This window comes from Marmota flaviventris, chromosome 6, assembly GCF_047511675.1.
Source record: "Marmota flaviventris isolate mMarFla1 chromosome 6, mMarFla1.hap1, whole genome shotgun sequence".
Taxonomy (NCBI): domain Eukaryota; kingdom Metazoa; phylum Chordata; class Mammalia; order Rodentia; family Sciuridae; genus Marmota; species Marmota flaviventris.
In genome coordinates, this window is record NC_092503.1 from 62,840,446 (window position 1) to 62,863,344 (window position 22,899).

The window sequence follows — 22,899 nt, forward strand, 5'->3', positions numbered from 1 at the left end:
TAGTTGTAAGTCTTATAAAATAACTATACCAGATTTTCATTTCCTGAGCCCAGTTAAGTACTCAGAGTTAAACAAAGGAGCATCTAGCTGTCTTGGTAGATGGAGAAGTTACTGCACTCTCTTCCATTATCCATGGAAGAGAGTGCAGTAATGGATTAGAACACAGTCTTTTGAGTTAGATAGTCCTGGGTTTAAACTTTGCTTCCTTTATAATTGAGGGGAAATTGTTTAACTTTCTGAGTTTGTTTCCTTAATTATAAAAAGGAGAGTAAAAACTTCAGGGTGCTAAAAACTTCAGAGTCATTTAAGAGTTAAATGTGATAGCTTATAGAGCACCAAATAATGCCTGCTATATCCTAGGTACTTGTTCCTTTTTGTCCTCCTGTTGATTTCTATGACTATCCTCTTAACCCCTCCCCCTCATACACACCATTCTTTTATCATTCCGGAATTATTTTTACTGTTTTCTCTTTTTTTCAAGTATTCCTTAAATATTGATATTAAAAGTCACCTTTTATCAGGGATGACAGGTTATATTTATTCTTCTGTATCACTGATGACTCTTATACAGTACTGGACTGGGGCGGGGGGGGGATTCTGAAGTTGTATCCAGTCAGTGGGAAGAAGTGCTGGGATATATAGATTAGGAAGGAAGGGATAACAGGACACATGCCATGTCTTTGCCAAACCTGTGATCTTTGTACTTGCTGGCTGAGGCCCAGGGCTTCTGTAGTCTTTTATATGCTGAAACATTTCAATTTCTTTATTTGAGATCTTGCTCCTGAGCAGTTCTTTATATCCATCAACCATATACATAACTCCACTTGACATCTAACTGGCACTTCAGACTCATGATCAGGAGCTCATTGCCTTGTTCTCAGATATCCTCTTCCATTTAATGTTTTTGCTAGCTTGGTAAATAGCAATAGGTATTTGCCTTTGTTGGAAACCCAGCAGTTAGATTCTTTCATTTCCCTCAGTAGCTACATCCAGCAGGTTATCAGTACCTTTCATGCCTTCCTTTCAATTATCTGTCCCTTATATAATATTATAACCATTTTCTCATTTTCAACTAGTTTACCACAGCAGTTTCCTAACTGATTGGTCTCCAGCATTCTTGTGCTCAGAGATCAGAGAGCCAATCTATTCTCCATTCTGTTGAACTACACTGATGGTTCTCAATGGGGAATAATTTTGCCTCCCAGAGGATTCATCAATGTCTGGAGATTGTTTTATTGTCATACCAAGGTGGGATACTACTGTCATCTAGTGAGCAGAAGCCAGAGGTGGTGCTTAGCGTCCTAGAGTGCACAAGACAGTTTCAAAGAATAATCCAACCCAAACAACAGTAGTTCCAAGGTTGAGAAACCCTGAGCTAGAATAAGCTTATTAAAATGTAGAATCTCTCCCAGTTGCTGAATAAAATCTGTAGCCTCTCTATCACTTATGGATAAGCCATTCTCTCCCTTTACTCTGAGATTGGCTCAGATATCACCTTTGTAGTGACACCGCACCTCCCCATTCTCTCAATATTGCCTCAGTCTGGGTGTATGGTGCCTTCTCTGTCTCTGATTTACATGCTCCCCTCTCATGGCATTTCCCACTCTTTTAAGTAACTGTTTTTATTATTATTTTAGTCCTTTGATTTCTCAATTCCTTTTGGACCTAAGCCCTACTCTAGCATCATTTGACTTGGAACAACTAATATATCAGTTCACATTTGAATGGCTGTTTTTTGTGTATTGGGTATGGAATCCAATGCTCACAAATGGTCTGTATGCACTCTTACCACTGAGCTACTTGACCATCTGCTTGAATGGCTGTTTACCCAGAATGTTATTCTTAGCAAAGTCAAACGGTAACCTAAACAGGGAATATAACTTTTAACAAGCTGGGGTGGGATCAGGATAGACAGTCTGTGCAGTAGAAATTGTTTCAGTCAAAACTATGACATACGTCATTGTCTTTGAGCTCTTTTACTATCTTTGTTAGTTTTAATTTTATGTAATGTATATAATTGTATATGATGTGTCCCATTTTTTTATAATCCCTATTTGATTACAACAGTGAATTCTGCACCAGTGTGCTCAGTTGTTAAATAACATCTATCATGTGATAAGACTTTAAAAAGCCAAAATAAAAAAATAGTAGAGGCAATGTTGCTTTTAATTTAAATATAATCAACATTGTTGAAACATCAGTATATTGATTATTTTTGTCAAACTGACCTTTGTGACTATTTTGTACTGCTGTTCAGATTCCTGTTTTAATCTCATTAGATGATTTTTCCTCTCTAATGTGCCCTTTCAGAGCATCTGCACCAAGTAGTAAACCGAAAGGAGCAGATGTCAAGAACCTTAGTGTAGTCTAGTAAATTTTTCTGTCTATATCAAATTAAATTGATGAGATAGTTAGTAGTATTAAATATAGCTTTGTGAGGTTTAAAAACAGTTTTAGAAAATATACGTATGTGAAATTTGTGAAAATCTTTAGTTATGTGACCATGTTTGTAGTTAAGCATGAGCAATTGTCTTTTCATTTCAGCTTGCCTACATGTTGCCTGTGTTGTACAGCAAAAAGATGCCAGACAGTGGTTTGCTGAGCTTTCTGTGGATATGGAAAAGGTATTTAAAATTTTTTGAATTTCAACATTTTAAAATTCATGTCTTATTTTTACTTTCCTTCAGCTTAAAACCTTATGATGCTCACCAGGGTAAGAAGATTGTTGATTAAATATTAAGAAATACATGCTTGATGAAAGGTTGATATTAGTTTTTTTTAAGTTATATTTATCTTTCTGGCTTTAGGTTAAATAGAATGGTAAACTTTTGGCGTGATTTGTTGCAGAGTAGCCTCTAACTTCCAGGATTATCTAAAAAGCTACCTAGTGATCACTAAACACTACCAGGAACTTCTGTAAAACAGCACATTGGTGGCAAAGCCCTATTTTCTACCTTTTCTGCTCAAGTGTTGAAAGCATTACAATTAATCCAACTTTAACTCTGTGTGGGTAGAGAAAAAAGAGCTAAACTTGGCAACTAGATATGACATAATACAGTTGCAGTTTTAGGTCATCTTAACTGATATGTAGAGTAGTTAACAAAACAATGTCTTATGTGTAATACCTCCCCTTAAATTGTTTGAGAAAATTGATATTAAAGGAATACTCAATAGTGGTATATTCCTTCATGATTTCAACCTTTACTGTTTGTACCTTGCTAGTTTGTTTTGGTTTAAGAGGACAGAAATCAACTAGATATGAGGATGGATAGGGCATACATGTTGAAAGGAAAGCGGCTATAAAGCCTAAATAACAGTGTAGTGAAAAATACTGTTATCAAATTTGTTAGGATTATCTACCCTGAATTCTCAAGGACACAGACTCATCTTTTTACCATTTTTGAAGGGTGCCTCATATGTGATGTCTGTTCTTTATAGGTACTAAATATTGCTTTTTTTTTTTTTTGCCACTGAGAACTTTTCAAATATTTTCTTGTAGATTTTGGAAATAATCAGGGTTATTTTAAAGCTATATGAACAGTGGAAGAATTTTGATGAGAGAAAAGAGATGGCAACTATTCTTAGTAAGATGCCAAAACCAAAACCACCTCCAAACAGGTACTTTGTAAACTTTTAATTATTGACTTAATTATATATATATATATATATATATATATTGTACTCATTTATCTTTTTCTTTCTTAGATTTTTGTTTTGTATCTTTTTCTTAACACTTCTATCAAAATTTCTTGATTCATCCTATTTTTTTTAATTTGTAATTTGAGACTCTCATTTTAAAAATACATTAATCTGATCTACTTAATAACTTTTCCAAATGCAGTGGAGGTCTGTTACAGGTATCCCTCAACATATAGCCACATACTGTACATAAATTTAAACAGAACAGTATTAGACAAAGTCATCTGAAATTCAGTGATAAGGAATTCTGCAGTCAGTTTGACTAAGTAACATTCCTCTTCTCCACTTACTGGCTATTATTCTATTTTATGAATTTCAGTAGCAGTTTTTTAAAATTTTGATAAATGATCTGATATGATAAAGATAAGAATTTTGGTTTTTGAGTGATCCTATGAACCACAGCACACAACATACCTTTTCTAAATATTAATCACCTGTGCTAAAGAGTTTTTCTTTTCTTTTTTTTTTTTTTTTTTTAATAGGATCTGTTTGTTTAGTTCTTTGATTCAGCCCTCACAATATATCAGGCCAGATTATTTGAGGTAGGAAGAAAGGTGAGGAGGAAAATAAATGCTACCCATCTTAATAATTTATTTAGAAAGATAATTTGTATAACAGTAAGATAGATTTATAGATTGCTACTGATGAAATGTTACAGTCTGGAAAAAAAAAAATGATACTTATAACAAGGAGCTGTTCAAGGCAGTCATTCAAACAGCTACCTTTGGATGCATTTTTTGCAGAAATTCCCTGAGTGATTCTCCACTAGTGGCAGGGCCTGAAGCTGCAAGATGATGGTGGACAAGATAAGGCAGTAATCCTATTGCCACAGTTACTGGTATTTTCAGCTTTAGTTCTTTTTAAATATTTAGCATTTTCCAGGAAATTACTGAATTTTTTCTGACTTACAAGGTTTGTTGTAATTACATCTGATTTTATTATGCCATTGAACAGCAGATTTTTAGAAAAAAAATTTTTTTTATTTTCCTAAATAGTAGAAATAGGATTTTATATGTAAGATTTAATTTTGTAGGACTTTTGTTCAGAAGTTGTGATCTCTATGTTGAGTGATACCTGTAATAACAATGATATCCCATACCCTAATTTAAATTTTTTGAGTGTATATGAACACTAACTTCCATACTGCTTGTAATGTGTGAGAGTACAAAGTGCATAAGAATAAAAACATAAAACCAAATGTTAGTCTTCTGGATTTTAATTTTTCCACATCTGTGTCTTAATCAGAAATGTCTTTGTACAGTTATGCTGCAGATTCAGAAATTAATAGGCTTATCAGGGTGTTGAAAATGAATCTTTTAATTAGTATAAAATCTCTTTCTTCCCCATTTGAACAGTGAAGGAGAGCAGGGTCCAAATGGAAGTCAGAACTCTAGCTACAGTCAATCTTAAAACATTCCGAAGAATTCCGTAGTGGACCACTTGGAAATAAACCATTGGACAGATTTCAGTAATGTCTTCAGTGGAATACAAATGAAAATGAATAGCTTGTTTCTGTCAAGCATATTGGGAATTGATTTTATTTTTGCAAAATAAGTTTTTTCTTTACCTAATTTGATTCTAGTACATAATTGATAAAAATCTCTTAATTATAAAAGTTTGGAAAGGTTCTATGGGGACCTACAGACAGACATACATAGACATTTCATGATTAATAGCTTTTGATTAGTGTATTTCTTAATTTGGATGAAAGACATTGTAGCTTTTTATTAAGCCAGAGAACATGAAACATAATTTGTTTAAAATTCTGTGGTCATTGAGGGACCAAAAAAAGGACATAAAGTCAATATATGAGGGTTCCCCCCCCCTCTGGAAGTTAAACTTTAAAACTGTATTTAAGGAATAAAATCTTACAAAATCCTGGAAGATTTTGATAATGATGTTGATAATTTCAGGGAAATTAATCAAGTACCTATTGATTTTAAAATGTATTTTATTCAGTAGTTTGGGTGTCTTGCCATGGAAGATACTAGCCCGGCCTATCAGAAAAGTGCAATATGTATAGGATACTTTGACATTTTAAAAGCTATATTAATTCCGTAACCATTTTGAAATGCTGGGCAAACTTTTTTTAAAAAGTGAATCATACATGAAGTTATTTGCAATTAATTCAATTAATGAGACATTTTGAAAGTTTAGTTGGATAAAATACCATAATGAGGTTGAAATTTTGATAAATTTTTAATGTTGATTTTTAATCTGCTGTGAAAAAAATTTTTTTATAAGATACGTGCCCTAGTTTAATTTTGTGTCTTCATGTGGATTTACAGATTTACTGCAGGTATCCTGAGCCAGGAATACAATCAGGTTTCAGGCCAGTTTGAAACTGGCTATTCTTAATTTTCATGAGTGTAGGACCATCAGATTCAATGTTATGTCAGTGGACTGTGCTGTCTGTGGAACTTAATAAATTAATCATTTTCTTCAGACCTGAAGGAGAGTGATAAAACTTGGAGTCATAGGATATTAATGTACAATTTAAGGATTAACAAATTTTCTATAAATAAATTGTGAACTATGGATTATTAAATGTTGACTTCCTTCCTAGTATAAGACTGCAAGAATAAAAGTAAATTCTTCAGCTATATTGACCAGTGTCTTGAATTCATCTTTTTGAATTTACCTTTTGTTTTCTGAAAATCCTTCTTTGATAAGTATTAAAGTCTTCTATATTTTATCAAGGGGATGATTTCAAATGGTTTATAAACAGACTTTAAGTCCTATTTTCTTAGGGAGAGTATTAGATGAGACAGAAAGGGAGACAATGTATAAAATCAGTACCAATGATCAGCATGGATCTCCTAAGCTTATGGTAGGGTAAAAAATAAGAAAACAAACTCTCCTCAGGTCTGAAGGAATTAATGTTGGGTTTGGGATGGCTGGGCAGAGTGATTATTTATCACAATAATTAACTGTAAAGTTTTCCTTTAAACTTAACCTATCTTAAAAAGTTTACTTTTAAAATTAATACATATGCCTCAGTTTTGTTTGCAGCCTCTTATTGTGGAAAACTTAAAACAATATACAAGAACAGATAGAGCAGTATAGTGAATGTCCATGTACCTGTCACACAGCTTCAGCAATTATTAATTCATAGCCAATTTCATTTTATCTAAACTTCAAGCTGTCTTCAGTTTGCATATTATTTTGAAGCAAATCCCAGATATTGTATCATTTCATTTCATCTATAAATATTTTAGGACCTACTCCTAAGAGATAATGGTTCTTTTAAAAAACTGTACAGTATCATGCTATATAGAATTAGTAAAAATGGTTATCAAATACTCAGTTCAAATTTTCAGTTATCTCATAAATATCACAAAAATATTAATTGATTATAGTCAGGATTTAAATAAGGACTACACATTGCAATTCATTGATAAATTCTTTAAGTTGTTTTAAATTTATAAGTTCTTCATCTCACTTTAAAAATTCCCCTTTTTTGTTTTAATTGTCTACTAAAAGTTTCTCATGACATGAATTTTGTTGATTAAATCCTTTACATGCCATTTAACATGTTTTCTCCTATGTATTTTATATAAATTGGTAATTGAATCTAAAGACTTGATTACATTCAGGTTCTTTTTTGGGGTATAGACTACTGTATAAGATGGTAGTCTTCCATCAGGAGGCATGTAATGGCTATTTGTTTCTTCCTGTAATTTACCAACCACTGAAGATATGTATGGTTTAAAAAAAATCAGTTATTATTATAGGATACACTGTCCAGTATGATAGCCACTAGTGCCTATGGCTATTGAACATTTGAAATGTGGCTAATCTGAATCAAGATGTGCTGTAATTGTAAAAAATACATGTTATATTTCAAGTATTTAGTACAAAACAGAAGAATGTAAAATTTCAGTAATTTGTTTTATAAAGATTACATTTTAAATGATAATATTTTGGATACATAGGATTAAATAAAACATTTTAAAAATTAATTTCAATGTTTCTTTAATTTTTTAATATAAAAAATTTTAAATTACATATTCATAAAATCACATAATGATTTGGACAGTTGCATTGGACAGTTTCTTTACCATATAAGGAAAATGTTAATTTCCTGTCCCATTTCACCCACATTTCATTCCTACTCTCCACACTTTAACTTCTCTGCTATTTATTTTGATATTTCTAAGTGACAGGCATTTGATATTGCATTGTTGTAGTTACTGTGTGCCAAGTATATTGTATTCCCTCTGTTTATTAAGTCAATTCTCAGAGCAGTTTTACTTTAGAAATGAGGAGATTCAGAAACAGGAGGGTTAAAGATGTAAATGCCGGAGCTTAGGTTCTTGTTTTTAAAACCTGGGTGTCTGAGCTTCAGATACTTTATGGCCTCCTCTGCTTAGCCTTCTCTCTTTTTTTTAATTCAGTTTTTTTTCAATTGTAAATATTATCTATTAACTTCCTGCTACAGAAGATGAAGATTTTGCTTTCTCATCCATCTCCCTTTGTTCTTCCCTTTTTCCAACCTGTTCCTGTACTGGGACTTCTCCTATCATGTAATTATACAATTTTTGGTAAATTCATATTTAATATATATTAGGCATACTTAGATAATGTCATTTATATTACTCTGATTAAATTTCTTTTAAAATATTTTGTCTTTCTAGAACTAGTGACTGATTAACTCGGTTATAATACGTTTGCTTTACTTTATCTTTCTGTTAATTTATCCCAGAACCATTTGTTACTATTCTTTTATTCCCCAAAATCACTCATGTGGAAATATTTTTCCTGAGCCCTTCATTCTCCAGTCTGGACTGATTACATTGTAGGCGAAAGTAGCACCATTATAATCATAGAACTGATCTATTGGGACTTCCCTTTTTTTTTCTCTTGTATGGTTAGATATCTAAGTCTTTTATGTAGCACCTTGTTCTTGTTTGAGAGTTCAATGTGTTTTTGTTATTATAAGGATATTTAGGGTTTTTGGTTCTTTTGAAATTTTCTTTGATCCCTGTATTAACACCATTTCCCTGAAGTTCCTTTTTTCTATATGATTTGTTCATAATCTTTCATGTTAGAATGCCTTATTTGTCTGAGGATCCTTTATATTAGAGGGGAACAGAGGAAGATGATTGGAAGGTCTCTGTACACAGGTAGGACTTTTCAGTGGTGGGCTTCATTGTAACGTAAAGGATCAACAAAACATTTTCATGGGCCATCTTCTCACCCCACCATCATTTTCTGGTTTTTCTTTGACGGATCAGTTTTTCCAGGTAGGAATCTTCTAGCTTTCTATCTCAGGTGGAGGAAGCTGAATTGTCTGAGATTTTGGAGACAAGATAACTAGCAAGGAGCTAGTTATCTCATTGTTCAATATTCAGAATTTTAGTTTACTTTCCTGTTTTCTCTAAGGGGTTACACTGCCATTCCTGTACCCAGATATTCAGCTGAAAGTTTGACCTATGTTCTCTACCCATAAATGCTAAGTGAACGCCAACAGCAACCCAAAATATCAGCTACCTAGAACCAGATACCATATGGTACAGATTCTCACAGAAATAATAATGATGATTATAAAAAGAGTTTTAAATATTCAGCACCTATTATCTGATACATTTGAATCAGACTCTATTATTATAATGCCTTTAAACATTCCTCCTTTTTCCTTCCTTATGTTGCTCCTGGAGAAACCCATAGCACTGAAAAGTGGTGATGACACTATTTTGCAGTCCTTATAGATATTGAACAGTATTTTTTACCAAATGGTGAGAATAACATTCAAGTTTTTCATTTGTCTTTGATAATGTAAAATTCTTCACAAAGTAGCTGCTGATCATACCTCCATGCAGTATTCTCATGTCATATACATTCTAAATAGCAAAAAGATACATTACCACAGAATCTAAGAGACCCTGCTGAGATCATAAACAGGTAAGAAAGGCAGTGTGAATAAAAGAAACCTGAATCACTGACTCAGAATTCTGTCAATTTTTGCCACGTTTTCTAGGATTTCTCCCTTCTCTTCCATTCTAAGAGTGCTGTAGGGTACATATGGCACTTAAATATATAATCTAGCTTTTCTCTAAAACTTTCAATCTATCCTTGTATTATCAAAGTAAGAGTGATATACTCCCGTGGTTGAAATAAAACAGTTACTTGTTGAGTGGTATATTAAATCATGTTATATTTTTACATTTGAGGTCTTTGATACCACAGACCTCAATAATGGTTTTACTCATTTATCTATTTTTCTTGTGGTATTTTGGGTTGAATTCCAGGACCTCGTGCATGATAGCAAATGCTTTATCACTGAGCTACATCTTCAGCACTTTTAAAAAATTGTATTTTAAGGCAGGGTCTTGGTAAGTTGGCCTTGAACTTGAGATCCTCCTGCCTCACCTCCAAAGTAGCTGGGATTAAAGTGTTAACAATATTGTTAGTGCTTATGTGCCCCTTCCTCTGCCTTCAATGAAAATATCCTAAATTTTGGTATTTTCATAATTTACTCACATTATATATGCCTATATACCTAAGTAATATTATTTTGTATGTTTTAAAATTATGTTGCACAGTGTTTATTTTTTTTTTCCTCAACATTGTGAGAGTCATCCATATTAATACCTATACCTCTATTTTTTTTTCATTTTAACTAATCTTGTCATAAGCTGTGTCTGATCTGCTAAAACCATTTACCATCTGTTAGGTGTTTAATTTCAGTTATTGTATTTTTAAGTTCTAGAATTTTAACTTGATACTTTCTTGTCTCCATTCTCTGATAAATTTTTCCTTTTATCTAAGCTATTAAGTATCTTAATCGTATTTTAAAGTCTGTCTGAAAATTCTAATATATGATAGATCTTCTGTGAAAAGTATTATCTTTATTTTTTTTTCCTTAAATCATGAGCTCCTACTTAATTGTAGGCACCAGTTAAGTTTTGATAGAATTCTGAACATTGTTTATGAAAAATTATAGGGATAATTTGTGACTCTAACTCAGTCAACTACAAACCACACCCATAGGCCAAATCTGGCCTGCCCACTTGTTTTTGTCTGGCCTTGAGCTAAAAATGTATTATTTTTAAATGGTTGAAAAATTATCTAAAGAATAATAATATTTAGCAACACATGAAACTTACATAAAATTCAAACCTAAGGGCCCATACAAAGTTTTTAATAGAATATAATTACACTTAAAATATTAATGTGTTATCTGTGGCTGCTTTTGTTGTGATACAATAGCAGAGTTGAGTAGTTGCTGTACAAACCTAATGACCATGAGCCTACAATATTCTAAACTATTGCCAACCCCTACTCTCACTAGAAAATATTTCTCTCCAGACAAGTTCTACTTCTGATAGGTCCTTAGGGTATCAGGAAGATCACCTTAATTCATTCAGGATTTAATGGATTCAAAGTTTATCTTAAGCTTTTGTGACGGCTGGTCAATTTCTGGCTCACCTATAGTTGGTAGTTCTAACTAAAAGGTTAGAACAGGTTCCTGTTCCTTGTTAGGTCCAGTACTTCAGTGTTGGTTCATTCTCAATAACTTTCCTTCTCCTTGAGATCATAACTTCAAATCCTTGTTGCCTCCAAAATTAACGCCTTTAAACGGACCATATATATTTGTGTATGTGTGTGTGTGTGCGCGTGCACATGCATATGTGCCTTTTCCAACTTTCCTGATTCTTGTAGGGAGTTTAGTCTGTAAGAAACTAGACTGACATTGTCAAAGTTCAAGGTATCACATCTCCAGATTCTGCAAATCTTTCTGTCTCATTTAGGACAGATCAAATCCTTATAGTTAGTCCTAAAGCCTTACATGCTCTGAATGACTACATGGATGAGAGGGTCAGAAGCGGCATAAATAAGAAAGTAGGTTTATTTGCCATCAGTGCACTAGCACCTAACAAGTATAGGACTTAATATTCCAAAGATATACACCCATGGTGTTGGGAGTCACTTATATTTAGACATTTTTATATATTTTCATTATTTTTTAAGTATAATTACTAATAGAAAAACACATTTTTGTCCTTGCTTCAATGAGTTTTGTCAAACACGTATACTTATACCTATGTATACAGTACCTCAGTCGAGGTACAGAACATTTCTGTCACCCTTGGAAGTTCATTCCTTGCCTTTTCCAGTTAAATCTACCCTCCACAGAAGTAATCACTGTTTTGATTTTTATCCCCATATTAATCATTAATTTTTAAATGGCAAATTATAACACTACTATGAGTTGCTGGGTGTTACTGACATTTTCATTATTCATATTTTACCTGCTTATCTACATTTGTTTTTTTCTCCCTGCCTTTTATGTGGTTCTAGGGACCAAATCGAAGGCCTCTCACATTCCAGATAAGTTACCCTACCACTGAGCTATGTCTGCAGCCTTTTTTTTTTTTTTTAAATTTTATTTTAAAGTAAGGTCTAGCTAAACAGCCTATGCTGGCCTTGAATTTGGGATCTACCTGCCTCAGCACCCCCAGTAGCTGGGATTATAGACCATGTACCACCATACCCAAATTGACCCCAGATTCTTTTTTTTTGTTGTTAAGGTCAAATCTGCCTCTTAATGTAGTATTTTAGTTTAAAGCTTCTCTGATGAAAAAAAGTTATACTAACATTAATAGTCACATGCAGTACAGGTATGTAATGTCTAATACAGGTAACTTGGTCTTTTAGAATAATACTGAACTATCCTGAATTAGTAAAAATTAACTTCTAGAATCCAAACTCATATTTCCATGGCAAGTCATATACATTATTCTTAATCCTCAGTAGCCCTTGAAAGTGGATGGGGGGAGTGGTATTCTCAATTTACAGATGAGAAAAAGACTGCACAAGTTGTTGATATATATAATCCCCTTAGAATTAACCAACTGCTTCCAGAAATACATTTTTCTTTTGCTCATTGAAGTACTCCAGGTTGCAGGTACACAAGGAAACAGCCAATTTGTATTCCAAAACTCAATTTCCTTTTTTGTTTTCTGAAAATTCATAGGTTTCCCATTCCTTCCATCCTCCAGCATAGTGTTGAGCCCTGAAAACACAGCAAAGAGTGAATATTCTCTCTTGTTTTATAACAGGGTTTGATAGAAATTTCAGAAATAATGTAATGGAACTCATATTAGACTCTCCAGACTATTTAAAAAATTGTGTCACTTTTGAGTAAGATGAAAAGATAGAGGCTCTTTATCTTGCTATCCTGCACTTACTGACAGTAATTATAAGGAAAAAGAATTTGTTTGATGCTAGGGGATCAAATGCAGGGCCTATGCATGCTAGGCACTTATCTAGAACATTGATCTACTCCTCAAAGTGTCTGTTTCAATAAATGTGTATGAAACATTGCAGTATGTTGAGGGTTTTTTTTTTTGTGTGTGTGTACCAGGGATTGAACTCAGGGGCACTCATCCACTGAGCCACACCCCCAGCCCTGTTTTGTTTTTTATTTAGAGGTAGGATCTCACTGAGTTGTTTAGCACCTCGCCATTGCTGAGGCTGGCTTTGAACTCATAATCCTCTTGCCTCAGCCTCCTGAGCCGCTGGGATTAGAGACATGTGCCACCACACCTGGCACAATATACATTCTTGAATCTATTTCTTCCTTCATTTTACTCACCTGTGAAAGCCCAGAGATATTGCTGTGTCCAGAGCCTTTTTGCTTCTCCTTCCGGCTAAACAAGAAAACACTAGACTGTCGGATTTGGATGGCTTTACTTCATGGTACTTCTCTTTGAAGTCTCTTGGGTTCATCTGGAGAGCTTCACTTACCTCATTCACTGGGGAAAATATGTGAAGAATTTCAATTTTTGATACAGAGTTATTGAGAAAATATATTTCTTAAAGACACATATCACTTACATGGTATATTGACAGATCCTGGGATTTTTCCATATTCAAGTATTTCCCATGTCTCTCTGACATCAATTAGCATAATGTTTTTGGAATTCAACAGGTTTTTGAGTTCCTTATAAGTGACAGCCTTAGAAGTAGCAGTACAAAAATTGTGGCAGCTTTCCTTTATTGACTTCAAATCTGGAAAAAAAAATAAAATAATTTGGGCAATTTTAAAGTAACATCATGCTAAGCACAGTGGTGCATTCCCATAATCCCAGCGGCTAGGGAGGCTGAGGCAGGAAGATCATGAATTCAAAGCCAGCCTCAGTAAAAGTGAGGTGTGAGCAACTCAGTGAGACCCTGACTCTAAATAAAATACTAAATAGGGCTGGAGATGTGGCTCACTGGTGGAGTACCCCTGAGTTCAATCCCCAATACAAAAAAAAAAAAGTATTAAAGTAACATAACTATTAACAGCCAGAAAGAGTAGCTTAAATGTTTCCTCCCTACTGTCAGTCATCTAACTATAGTTGATGTTTTTTTCTTTAAAAAAAAAAACAAAACTATTCATTTTGAATTGTAATGTAATAAATACATTATTTGCTTTCTGCTCCTGCTTCCTAAAACCCTTATAATTTCCTGAATGATAGTGCTAGAAGCATCTTTTGTTCTAATATTTGGTCTTTCACTCTGGTTCTATGCATAGAGCTACTAATCATACTAAGTACCTCTTTATCTGGCTATCCACCTGTACCTTTTATTATAGTATCTAAAATAAATAGATAAATGTGTTTCCCTGAGTTTGCTGATCCATTCAAGCAAATTACTCAATCTGAGAAGGGGTAGTGGGAATCCTTCATTTATAGCCAGTTGTCACAACTGTGGGAGGCCTTTAATTGCCACTTCGTCTGAAGTGAGAGCAGTGTTGTGGGACTGAGTCCTTAATCTATTGTGTTTTCAGTATCTTTGGGTAGTTAGTTCAGAATTAAGTTGTAAGATACCCCGTTGCTCCACAGGGAGTTGAAGAATTGCTTGGTATAGAAAAATCTATGTTTGGTGGTAAAAGTGTTGTGAGCAGAATATAGAAAAATAATTTTTACACTTAATGCTTTCATCCTATCTCTGAGCGGCAGGATGCAGCTCTCCTTTTCCCTGAATGCTTGATGCTAGCATTTTCTCTCCGTATTCTCTCTCCAAGCCCTTCAATTGGCAGGAGCTTATAAATACACCTGCAGCTTTTGGTAACTGAATTATGGAAGTAACTTGAAAATCTTATTCTAATCCAAGTTACAATATTAAAAGAATTTTAATCTCATTTCCCTTTGTAAGCAAATATATTAGATGTAAGGACAGTACATTTTTTAAAAAATATTGTTTAGTTGTCAATGGATCTTTTATTTATTTATATGTGGTTCTGAGAATCGAACCCAGTGCCTCACACATGCTAGGTAAGTTCTCTACCACTGAGCCACAAACCCAACCCCTAAGGACTGTACATTTTAAACTACACTTGTAGATATCTGATGGTACTGCTACTGCTAAGTAAATAGTAATATAATGGTATTGAACAGTAACTCATATCATGTGGTAGTCCACATTGATATAAGTATATTTAAATAAATCAGGAGAAGGAATGATCATATATTAGAATTCCAACTGACAAAAGTAGAATGAATAATGGAAATAGAAAATCACTACAGATGCTCCAGTAATGTTTGTTGCAGGTAAAAAACACTGATGAATACAAGACTTACTGGGTGAAAGTATGATGAGAAATAGAATAATATCTCCCCATAAGATACATGCTAGTTATAAAGGGAAGAGTTGAAAGATCCCGCTGTCATCAGTTATTCAAAGACAAGTTCATTAGTAATAAGCCTTGTTGAAAACAGGCACTTCCTTGAACTCACATGATGCACTGAAAAGAGCACAGCATCATTTCCTTAGTATTCTTGCCAAAAATGCATGCCTAGAGTCTAATCAGAACAAACTTGGTTTACAAAATAACCAGTACTCTTAAAAAGTGTCACTATCCTGACAAAGACTGTGGAACCATCACAGATGGGAGGAGGCTAAGAAAACATTACAATGTAATGTAAATCCTGAATTGGACTGGGACTATAAAAATGACTAGGTGCAGTGGCACATGCCTGTAATCCCAGCAACATGAGAAGCCGAAGCAGGAGGATTGTCAAATTTGAGGTCAGCCTCAGCAATTTAGTGAGGCCCTCAGTGACTTAGTGAGAACCTGTCTCAAAAGAAGAAGGGCTAGGCATATAGCTTAGTGGTGAAGCACTCCTAGGTTCAAATCTAGTACTTAAAAAAAAAAAAAAAAAAAAAAAAAGAATATAAATGGGAAAATGATGAAATTCAAATAAGGTCTGTGAATTAGTATTTTTGTAAATATCAATTTCCTGATTTTAGTAACTATACTATTAGATGATTACATTAGGAGAAGTTGGGTAAGAATAAAGGGAACAACTGTTTTACTTTTCCAACTTTTGTATGGGTCTTTTAGGGCTCAGGTTGTAGCTCAGTTGGTAGAGCACTTGCCTTGCATGTGTGAGGCACTGTGTTTGATCCTCAGCACCAAATATAAACAAATAAATAAAATAAAGGTATTGTGTCTGTCTACAACCTTTTGTATAGGTTTAAAAAATATTTTAAAAATAAAACAACCAAGATATTGTTAATATTTGTATTTCACAAAAACTGACTATTTATAAGAAAGGTAAATAATGCTTTATGGGTAGAAGAAATAATGATTCAAATTTTAAGTGTTAAATATAAAGTGAAATTGATTTAAATATTATAGACCTGGCATAGGAAAAAAGTGTGAAGTTCTAAGTCCAGAAAGAGACCCACAATATAACTTACTGAGAATTCTGTATTTGTGAACAGTGATATTTCAAATTAACAGGGAAATGATATTTTATTTAATAAATATGTAGGACAACTAACTAGGAGAAAACTTTAAGCAACCTATTATCTCATTCCTTTTGTATCTATAAGCTAATATCTTAGAAATACTAATTGAAGACAAGAATGAATAATTTATTGGGGGGATTGAACCCAGGGTTGTTTTACCATTGAGGTACATCCCCAGTACTTTTCATTTTTTATTTTAAAACAGGAACTTATTAGATTGCCCATGCTGGCCTCGAATTTGCAATCCTCCTGCCTCAGTCTTCTGGGTGGATGGGATTACAAGTGTGTGCCACCATGCTGGCATCTATGAATAATTTAAATATTGGGACAGGAAGGCCATTCCAAACATGACACAAAGATCAGAAATCATAAAGATTTGTCCTAACAAAAATGCTAAATTTACATATGGGAAAGTACAAAGAATTTGAAACAAGAGGCAGGCAGGAAGAAAATATCTGTAACATAGCAAAGATAAAAAATGCTAGACATGGTGACCCACACCTAAAATCTCAGCAACTCAGCAAGGCCCTAAGCAACTTAGTGGGACCCTGTCTCAAAAGAAAATTAAAAAGGACTGAAGATGTAGGTCAGTGGTAAAGGACCCCTGGGTCATTCCCCAATATCAAAACAAACACAAAACCCCAGAAAAGATTTTTTAAAAAAAGGACAAATTAATGAGCTCACACAAAAATACCTAAGAAAAGGACAAAAATCAATAGAAAAATGGTGAAAATAAAGTGAACAGGGAATTGACATGAGAAATACAAATGGCCAATGAAATGAGAAAAACTGTCTAACTGCACTACTAATCAAGGAAACTTTGTAATTGTATCAGGCTCATAAAAAAGTAAGAGGGCTGATAATATGCAGTATTGGTGAGGGTGTGAGGAACTGAATACTCTCAGACGTTATTAGTAGTATATAATGTTAACAAACTTTTGAAGGGAAATTTAGCAGTAATAACATTTAAAGTTTGCATCTTTTTTGCCCCATGATCTTACTTTTAGGAATTGATCTTAATATTAGTATGAATAAACACAAATGGAGATATGTTTAAATATGTTCATTGGCATAACTCTATATAATGTTGAAAAAGTAGAAATAAGTTAGACATCCATCTATAAGGAAATTGTTATATTACAACTGGTACATTCTACAATGGTATATTAATGTAAATTGCCCAAAATATAGAATTAAATGGAAAAAACTAGTTGGAAAACTGTGGGTAAACTTCAGGTTCCCAAACTTTCTTAGTTCACAATGCCTTTAATGTCTTGGGATTTTTTTTTTTTTTCAGAAGCCAAAAGGATGCTTAACAGTTCTATTACAGTAGTTAAGAAAAGCCAAAAGTAAGTTGCCAAAAAGGTGTCTGTAAATACCAGACACGTCTCCATTTTCTTTGACATTCTGGATGGCAAAGTGATGGAAAAAAGGACAGATATCTATAATTGTTTTAAAATACAGGTTTTCAGGCCAGGTGAGATGGTGCATGCCTATAATCCCAGCTACTTGGGATCCTGAGCTAGGAGGATTGTAAATATGACGCCAGCCTGGGCAATTAGCAAGAACCTGTCTCAAAATAAAAGACTGGGAACATAGCTCAGTACCCAATGCTTGCCTAGCATGCGTGAGACTCTGGGTTCAATCTTCATTATCATAAAACCAAACAAACAAAATTCACAGGTTTCTATTAATTCCATTCCTAACTATATACTAAAAAATAGAAGACAGAGACTCAATTACTTGAACATGAATGCTCATAGCATTATGCACAATAGCCAAAGATGGAAACAACCTGAGTGTTCATGAACAAATGGGCAAATAAAATGTGGCATATACATATAATGGGATATTATTCAGCCATTAAGAAGGAATGAAGTTACCCAGTGAAACAGTCCAGACACAAAAGGACAAATATATTATTTCATTTATATGAAAATATATTCATAGACAAATTCAAAGACACTAGTTGAAGGCTACCAGGAGTTGGAGGGGGAAGGATAAGGATGTTATTGCTTCCTAGAACAAAATTTCTGTTTGCCATGATAAAATTCTGGAAATAGAAAATGGTGATGGTGGGGCAGGGCTGAGCTCAGGGGCAGAGTACTCGCCTAGCATGAACTAGGTCCTGGGCTCCATCCCCATCACCACAAAAAAGAAAAATAGAAAGTGGTGATGTGGTACAATATTGTGGATGTAATTAATACTACCAAATTGTACACTCAAAAGTGGTTAAGCCAGGTCCAGTGGTACATCCCTGTTTTCTCAGAAGCTCAGGAGGCTGAGGAAGGAGCATCACAAATTCAAAGCCAGCCTCACCAATTTAGCAAGGCCCTAGGCAATTTAATGAGACCGTGTCTAAAAAATAAATAAATAAATAAAAAGGGGTAAGGATGTGGCTCAGTGGGTGTCCCTGAGTTAAATCCTTGGTACAAAAAAAGTTAAAATGGCATATTTTATATGTATTTTAACACAGTAAATAAGTTTTAAAAATACATGTTTCCTATCTTTACATTTTTAAAATTTGGTTCATTTTTGTCTGCAAAATTAGATCTAAAAACACCTGGAATCAAATTACTTCTCATTCAACTATCTGTTTTGTGAATTGGCAGGCTGAATTTATACTTTTTCTACTGTTTATTTTTAGGAAGTAGAAAACTATGCTATTTTGTTTAGAAGAGCTTTATAGTTATACACATTAGTTAGATTCATCCTGAAAACTATGCTAATTTTATAAATTACGTTTAACTCAATTTTGGTATTTAGCTATTGGGAAACATTCACATGAAATAACTTGTGAATAAGATCAGTTATGTTTTTCTTGTAGAGTCATTAAACTGACATTTCATTTTCTATAATTCAGCTTTATACCTGTGGGAAGGCAGTGGAAGGAGGAAATAATCATTGGAGACTGGATTTCCTGCCAATTCCACTCAGTGAGCAAAAGCCTAACGCAAGCATGTTCCCATCATGAGTCTCAGCTCCCCCAAGCCTCTCATGGTATAAGCCTCTACTCAACAGTAGTCACTTAAATCAGTGAACCAATATTTTGGGGGTTTTGTTTTGTACAACATATCCTGTACTTGTAAATCAACCACTTGACCTATTATTCAACCAAGAAACACTGATCTCTTCCTACACTGAAGAAACACTGGCAGTTTGGGATTTGCCAAGAAGTGATATGTGGTTCTTGAGGGATTTTTAAGAGTAATACTAAAGGGTCCAGGTAGAGTGTGTACTTAGCATGCTCAAGTCCCTGGGTTTGTTCCCCTATCCCACCACCAAAAAAAAAAAAAAGTAATACTGACTATATCTGACGTTTACCTTTTTAGCCTAAACTCTGAATAATTTATAATTTTGCTGTTTTCACACCGGTACAATCTAATTTCACCTGGATACTCCTTATAGTGAACATTACAGTATGCAGACTAAGCTCCTTAATATAGTCTATGATGCCCTTCAACAAGTTGTTGTGAGATTTAAATGAAGTGAATGTATATTCAGGATGTGTTATAGTTTCCATATGAGATGTCTCCCCCCAAAAGCTCTTGTGGCAATGCAGGAATGTTCATACGTGAAATGAAATAGATAAGATTATGAAATGAACAGATTATGAGCTGTAAACTGATTAGTGGATTAATCCATATAATGGATTCATAACTTAAATAGGCTACTGGGTGATAAATGTAAGCAGGTAGGGTGTGACTGGAGAAAGTAGGTCACTGGAAGAGTCCCCTTAGGGATTGTAGTTTGTCTCTGGCTCCTCTCTGGCTCTTTCTCTGCTTTTAGGAAAGAAGAGCTGAACAGTTTTCCTCCACCAAGCCCTTCTGCCATTATGTTCTGCCTAACATCTGGCCTAGAGCAAGGAAGCCAGCAGACCATGGACTGAGACCTCTGAAACCAGAAGCCAAAATAAACTTTTCCTACTCTAAGTTGTTCTTGTCAAGTATATTGGTCATAGTGACAAAAAGATAATACACACAGGACAAACAAAATAAATGCTTATTTTTGCTTTTCCTTCAGGATTTACACACACTGTTATTTCTTAAGGGGTTATTTTTTTCCCTCATTTCTACATGGAACACTCTTCCTCTCTTAAGACCCAATTAAATGTTGTTCATCACCTCACAATTCTACTTCTAGGTATCTATTCTAGTAAAGCACTTGTTCATATACACAAAGTGGCAGGCACAATGATAATTACTTAAGAATTATTTATATGCTAGCAAAGCACTGGAAATCACAATATTCATCAATAAATGGTTAAGTAAACTAAGTATATCCATACTATGGAATATATGCAGCATTTAAAAACTTCTGAATACCTAAATGAGACAAAATTACAGAAAAGTATGTACAAATCCCATTTACGTAATTTCATATGTGATATGTACCTTTACGTCTACTGATCAAAAAATGTTTAGAAGGGGTCTGGGGCTATAGCTCAGTTAGTAGAGTGCTTGCCTTGCACGCACAAGTCCCTGGGTTCAATCCCAGCACCACCAAAAAAAAAAGTGTTTAGAAGGATCTGAGGCGGCGATTAGGATAGGGGGATGTATAAAGAGGGACTTACACTGTACTTTTTTTTGGTTTGTTTAAATGAGAATATAATCATAATATTTAGCATTTTTTTTTAAATGAAAAAGACTCTAATATTTTCTCCAACATGGGTAGATTTGTTCTTTCCATAGCAGTTTAACTAGGGTGGGCGGTATATGATGATTGTTTACTTATGTCTGTTTCTCTCAGAAATGGTGAACTCCTGAGCTGCAGAGGCTGTGTCCCCAGCAGAAGGCCTGGGAGATTAGGGGCTCAATAAATGATTGCTGAATAAAGGTAAAAGGAAACAACAATTTGCTTAGAAAAGTGCATCTTAAACTCCAGAGAATGTTAAGAAGGAGTGGGAGGGCAGTGTTACGTTGGGCCCCTGCAGCTGTATCCCCAGATAAAAGTTGATGCTGAAGGAGAGGCAGTATGTAAAGCAAAAACGAAAAAAATGGACTCAAGTCCTGCTCTGAGTTCTGGACCCAACCCCTCCACTAACCACCTTCAATGTCTTCTGCTTCTGTATCTACGACCAGGGAGGTATTTTTATAATTTTAATACGTCATAATCCTGGGTGGCTGTTTCATCCAGCAATGAGCGCTGCTCTTTAGTGGGTCACAACCTGTAACTTGCAAGGCTGGGACTGGCCATCTTGCTGGCTCCTTTGGGTCGCGAATTAACCTTCATTGATCAAACAAGTAACTCTACCATTATAAATGCCCTCCCGACTAGCATCCTGGTGCCATGTTTACCCGTCTCCCCGAGTTCCCTGAGCAGTTCCAGGCCCGCATAGGCTTGGATCTGAAGGCACAAGAAGTGCTAGTGGGTGCCACATACCCAGATTTGCCAAAGAGTAATAATGGCAAAAGTCTAAAGAATCGAGTACCCTCGTTAATGCCATCCTTCCCTGACATCCAAAATTAGGAGTTCTCCCTTTTTCCAGGGGTCAAGCTCACCGCAGAGCTCAGTCTCCACGGACCCGAGGACAGCCCTGCGCGCAGTCCGGAACAGCAGCCAGGGCAGCATCCTCTCCCGCTGGCGCCCGCCGCGCTGCTGACCACTTCCTCCTCCTTTCGTCGCCCCCTCCCGCCCCAGGCGCGCCCCTCCCGGCTCTCGAGCGCCCTCCAGCCAACGGCCGGCAGAACGCAGTAGTGCCGGAAGGCGTAATCGCTGACCTAACCGAGCCGCTTTAAATCATTTGAAAAGAAACTAAGTTTTATGCTTTCTTTTTTGTTTTTGCTTTTCTTTTCTTTTTTTTAAATGAAAAATAGTTTAAAAGTGGAAAGTAGAAAAATATGACAAAGCTTAAATATAAAGATTTAAAGTAAATAAACTGCAACTTATAACATGATTTTTCATACATTGGATTAATTTAAAACAGACTACATGAATTTTTTCCTAATTTTTCTTAACTTAAATACCTTGTTTAGCTGAGGTCAGTATTAAAATAATCTCATAGTGTTATCTCCCCCCCCCCCAAGTATTGGTGATATCTGACTATATATGATCATAGCTTTGTCAGGGTTAGGTTCAACTTTGTAAAGTATAACAGTTCACGTTGCTACAATGACAAATTACTACAAATTTACTGGTTCTAAACACAAATTTATTATGTACAGTTCTGGAGATCAGTAGTCACACTTAGATAAAATCAATGTGTCCACAAGCCTGCATTCCTTTGGAAGACTCTAGGGAAGAACTTCCTGCCTTTTCTGTCTTCTAGTGGATGCCTCATTCCTTGGTTCATGATCCTTCACCATCTTCAAAGCCAGCATCATAGGACCTTTAAATCTCTCTCTGATTCCTGCTTCTGTTGTCAAATCTCTTCCTCCTCTGACCTTCATGTCTCTCTCTTATAAGGACCTTTACATTCTGACAATGACATAATGCAAGATAATCTCCCTCTTA

General features: G+C 34.7%; 2 protein-coding genes across 9 annotated transcripts in view; one reads left to right on the forward strand and one right to left on the reverse strand.

The window, feature by feature from the left end:
* The window catches only part of Ccnc (cyclin C), a 40,513-nt gene extending 18,171 nt beyond the window's left edge, over positions 1-22,342 (forward strand). The window contains exons 10-14 of one of the 7 annotated variants that reach the window (XM_027928113.2): positions 2,545-2,624; positions 3,500-3,618; positions 19,310-19,446; positions 21,196-21,282; positions 21,935-22,342. In XM_027928113.2, the coding sequence (XP_027783914.1) occupies positions 2,545-2,624; positions 3,500-3,618; positions 19,310-19,446; positions 21,196-21,212 (353 nt within the window). In that variant the 3' untranslated portion in view covers positions 21,213-21,282; positions 21,935-22,342. The other 6 variants (XM_071613182.1, XM_027928114.2, XM_027928116.2 and 3 more) reach the window with 6 other exon arrangements.
* LOC114086745 (thiosulfate sulfurtransferase/rhodanese-like domain-containing protein 3) lies at positions 11,534-22,030 on the reverse strand. 2 transcript variants are annotated; one of them, XM_027928121.2, is made up of 4 exons: positions 21,948-22,030; positions 13,543-13,716; positions 13,301-13,460; positions 11,534-12,718 (listed from the first exon to the last, which is right to left on the reverse strand). In XM_027928121.2, the coding sequence occupies exons 1-4, from the start codon at positions 22,015-22,017 to the stop codon at positions 12,646-12,648; spliced, it is 477 nt and encodes a 158-aa protein (XP_027783922.1). In that variant the 5' UTR covers positions 22,018-22,030; the 3' UTR covers positions 11,534-12,645. The 2 variants fall into 2 exon arrangements, with proteins under 2 accessions (XP_027783922.1, XP_027783923.1); XM_027928122.2 differs by having other exon boundaries at positions 21,878-21,959.
* Positions 22,343-22,899: the final 557 nt, after the last annotated feature.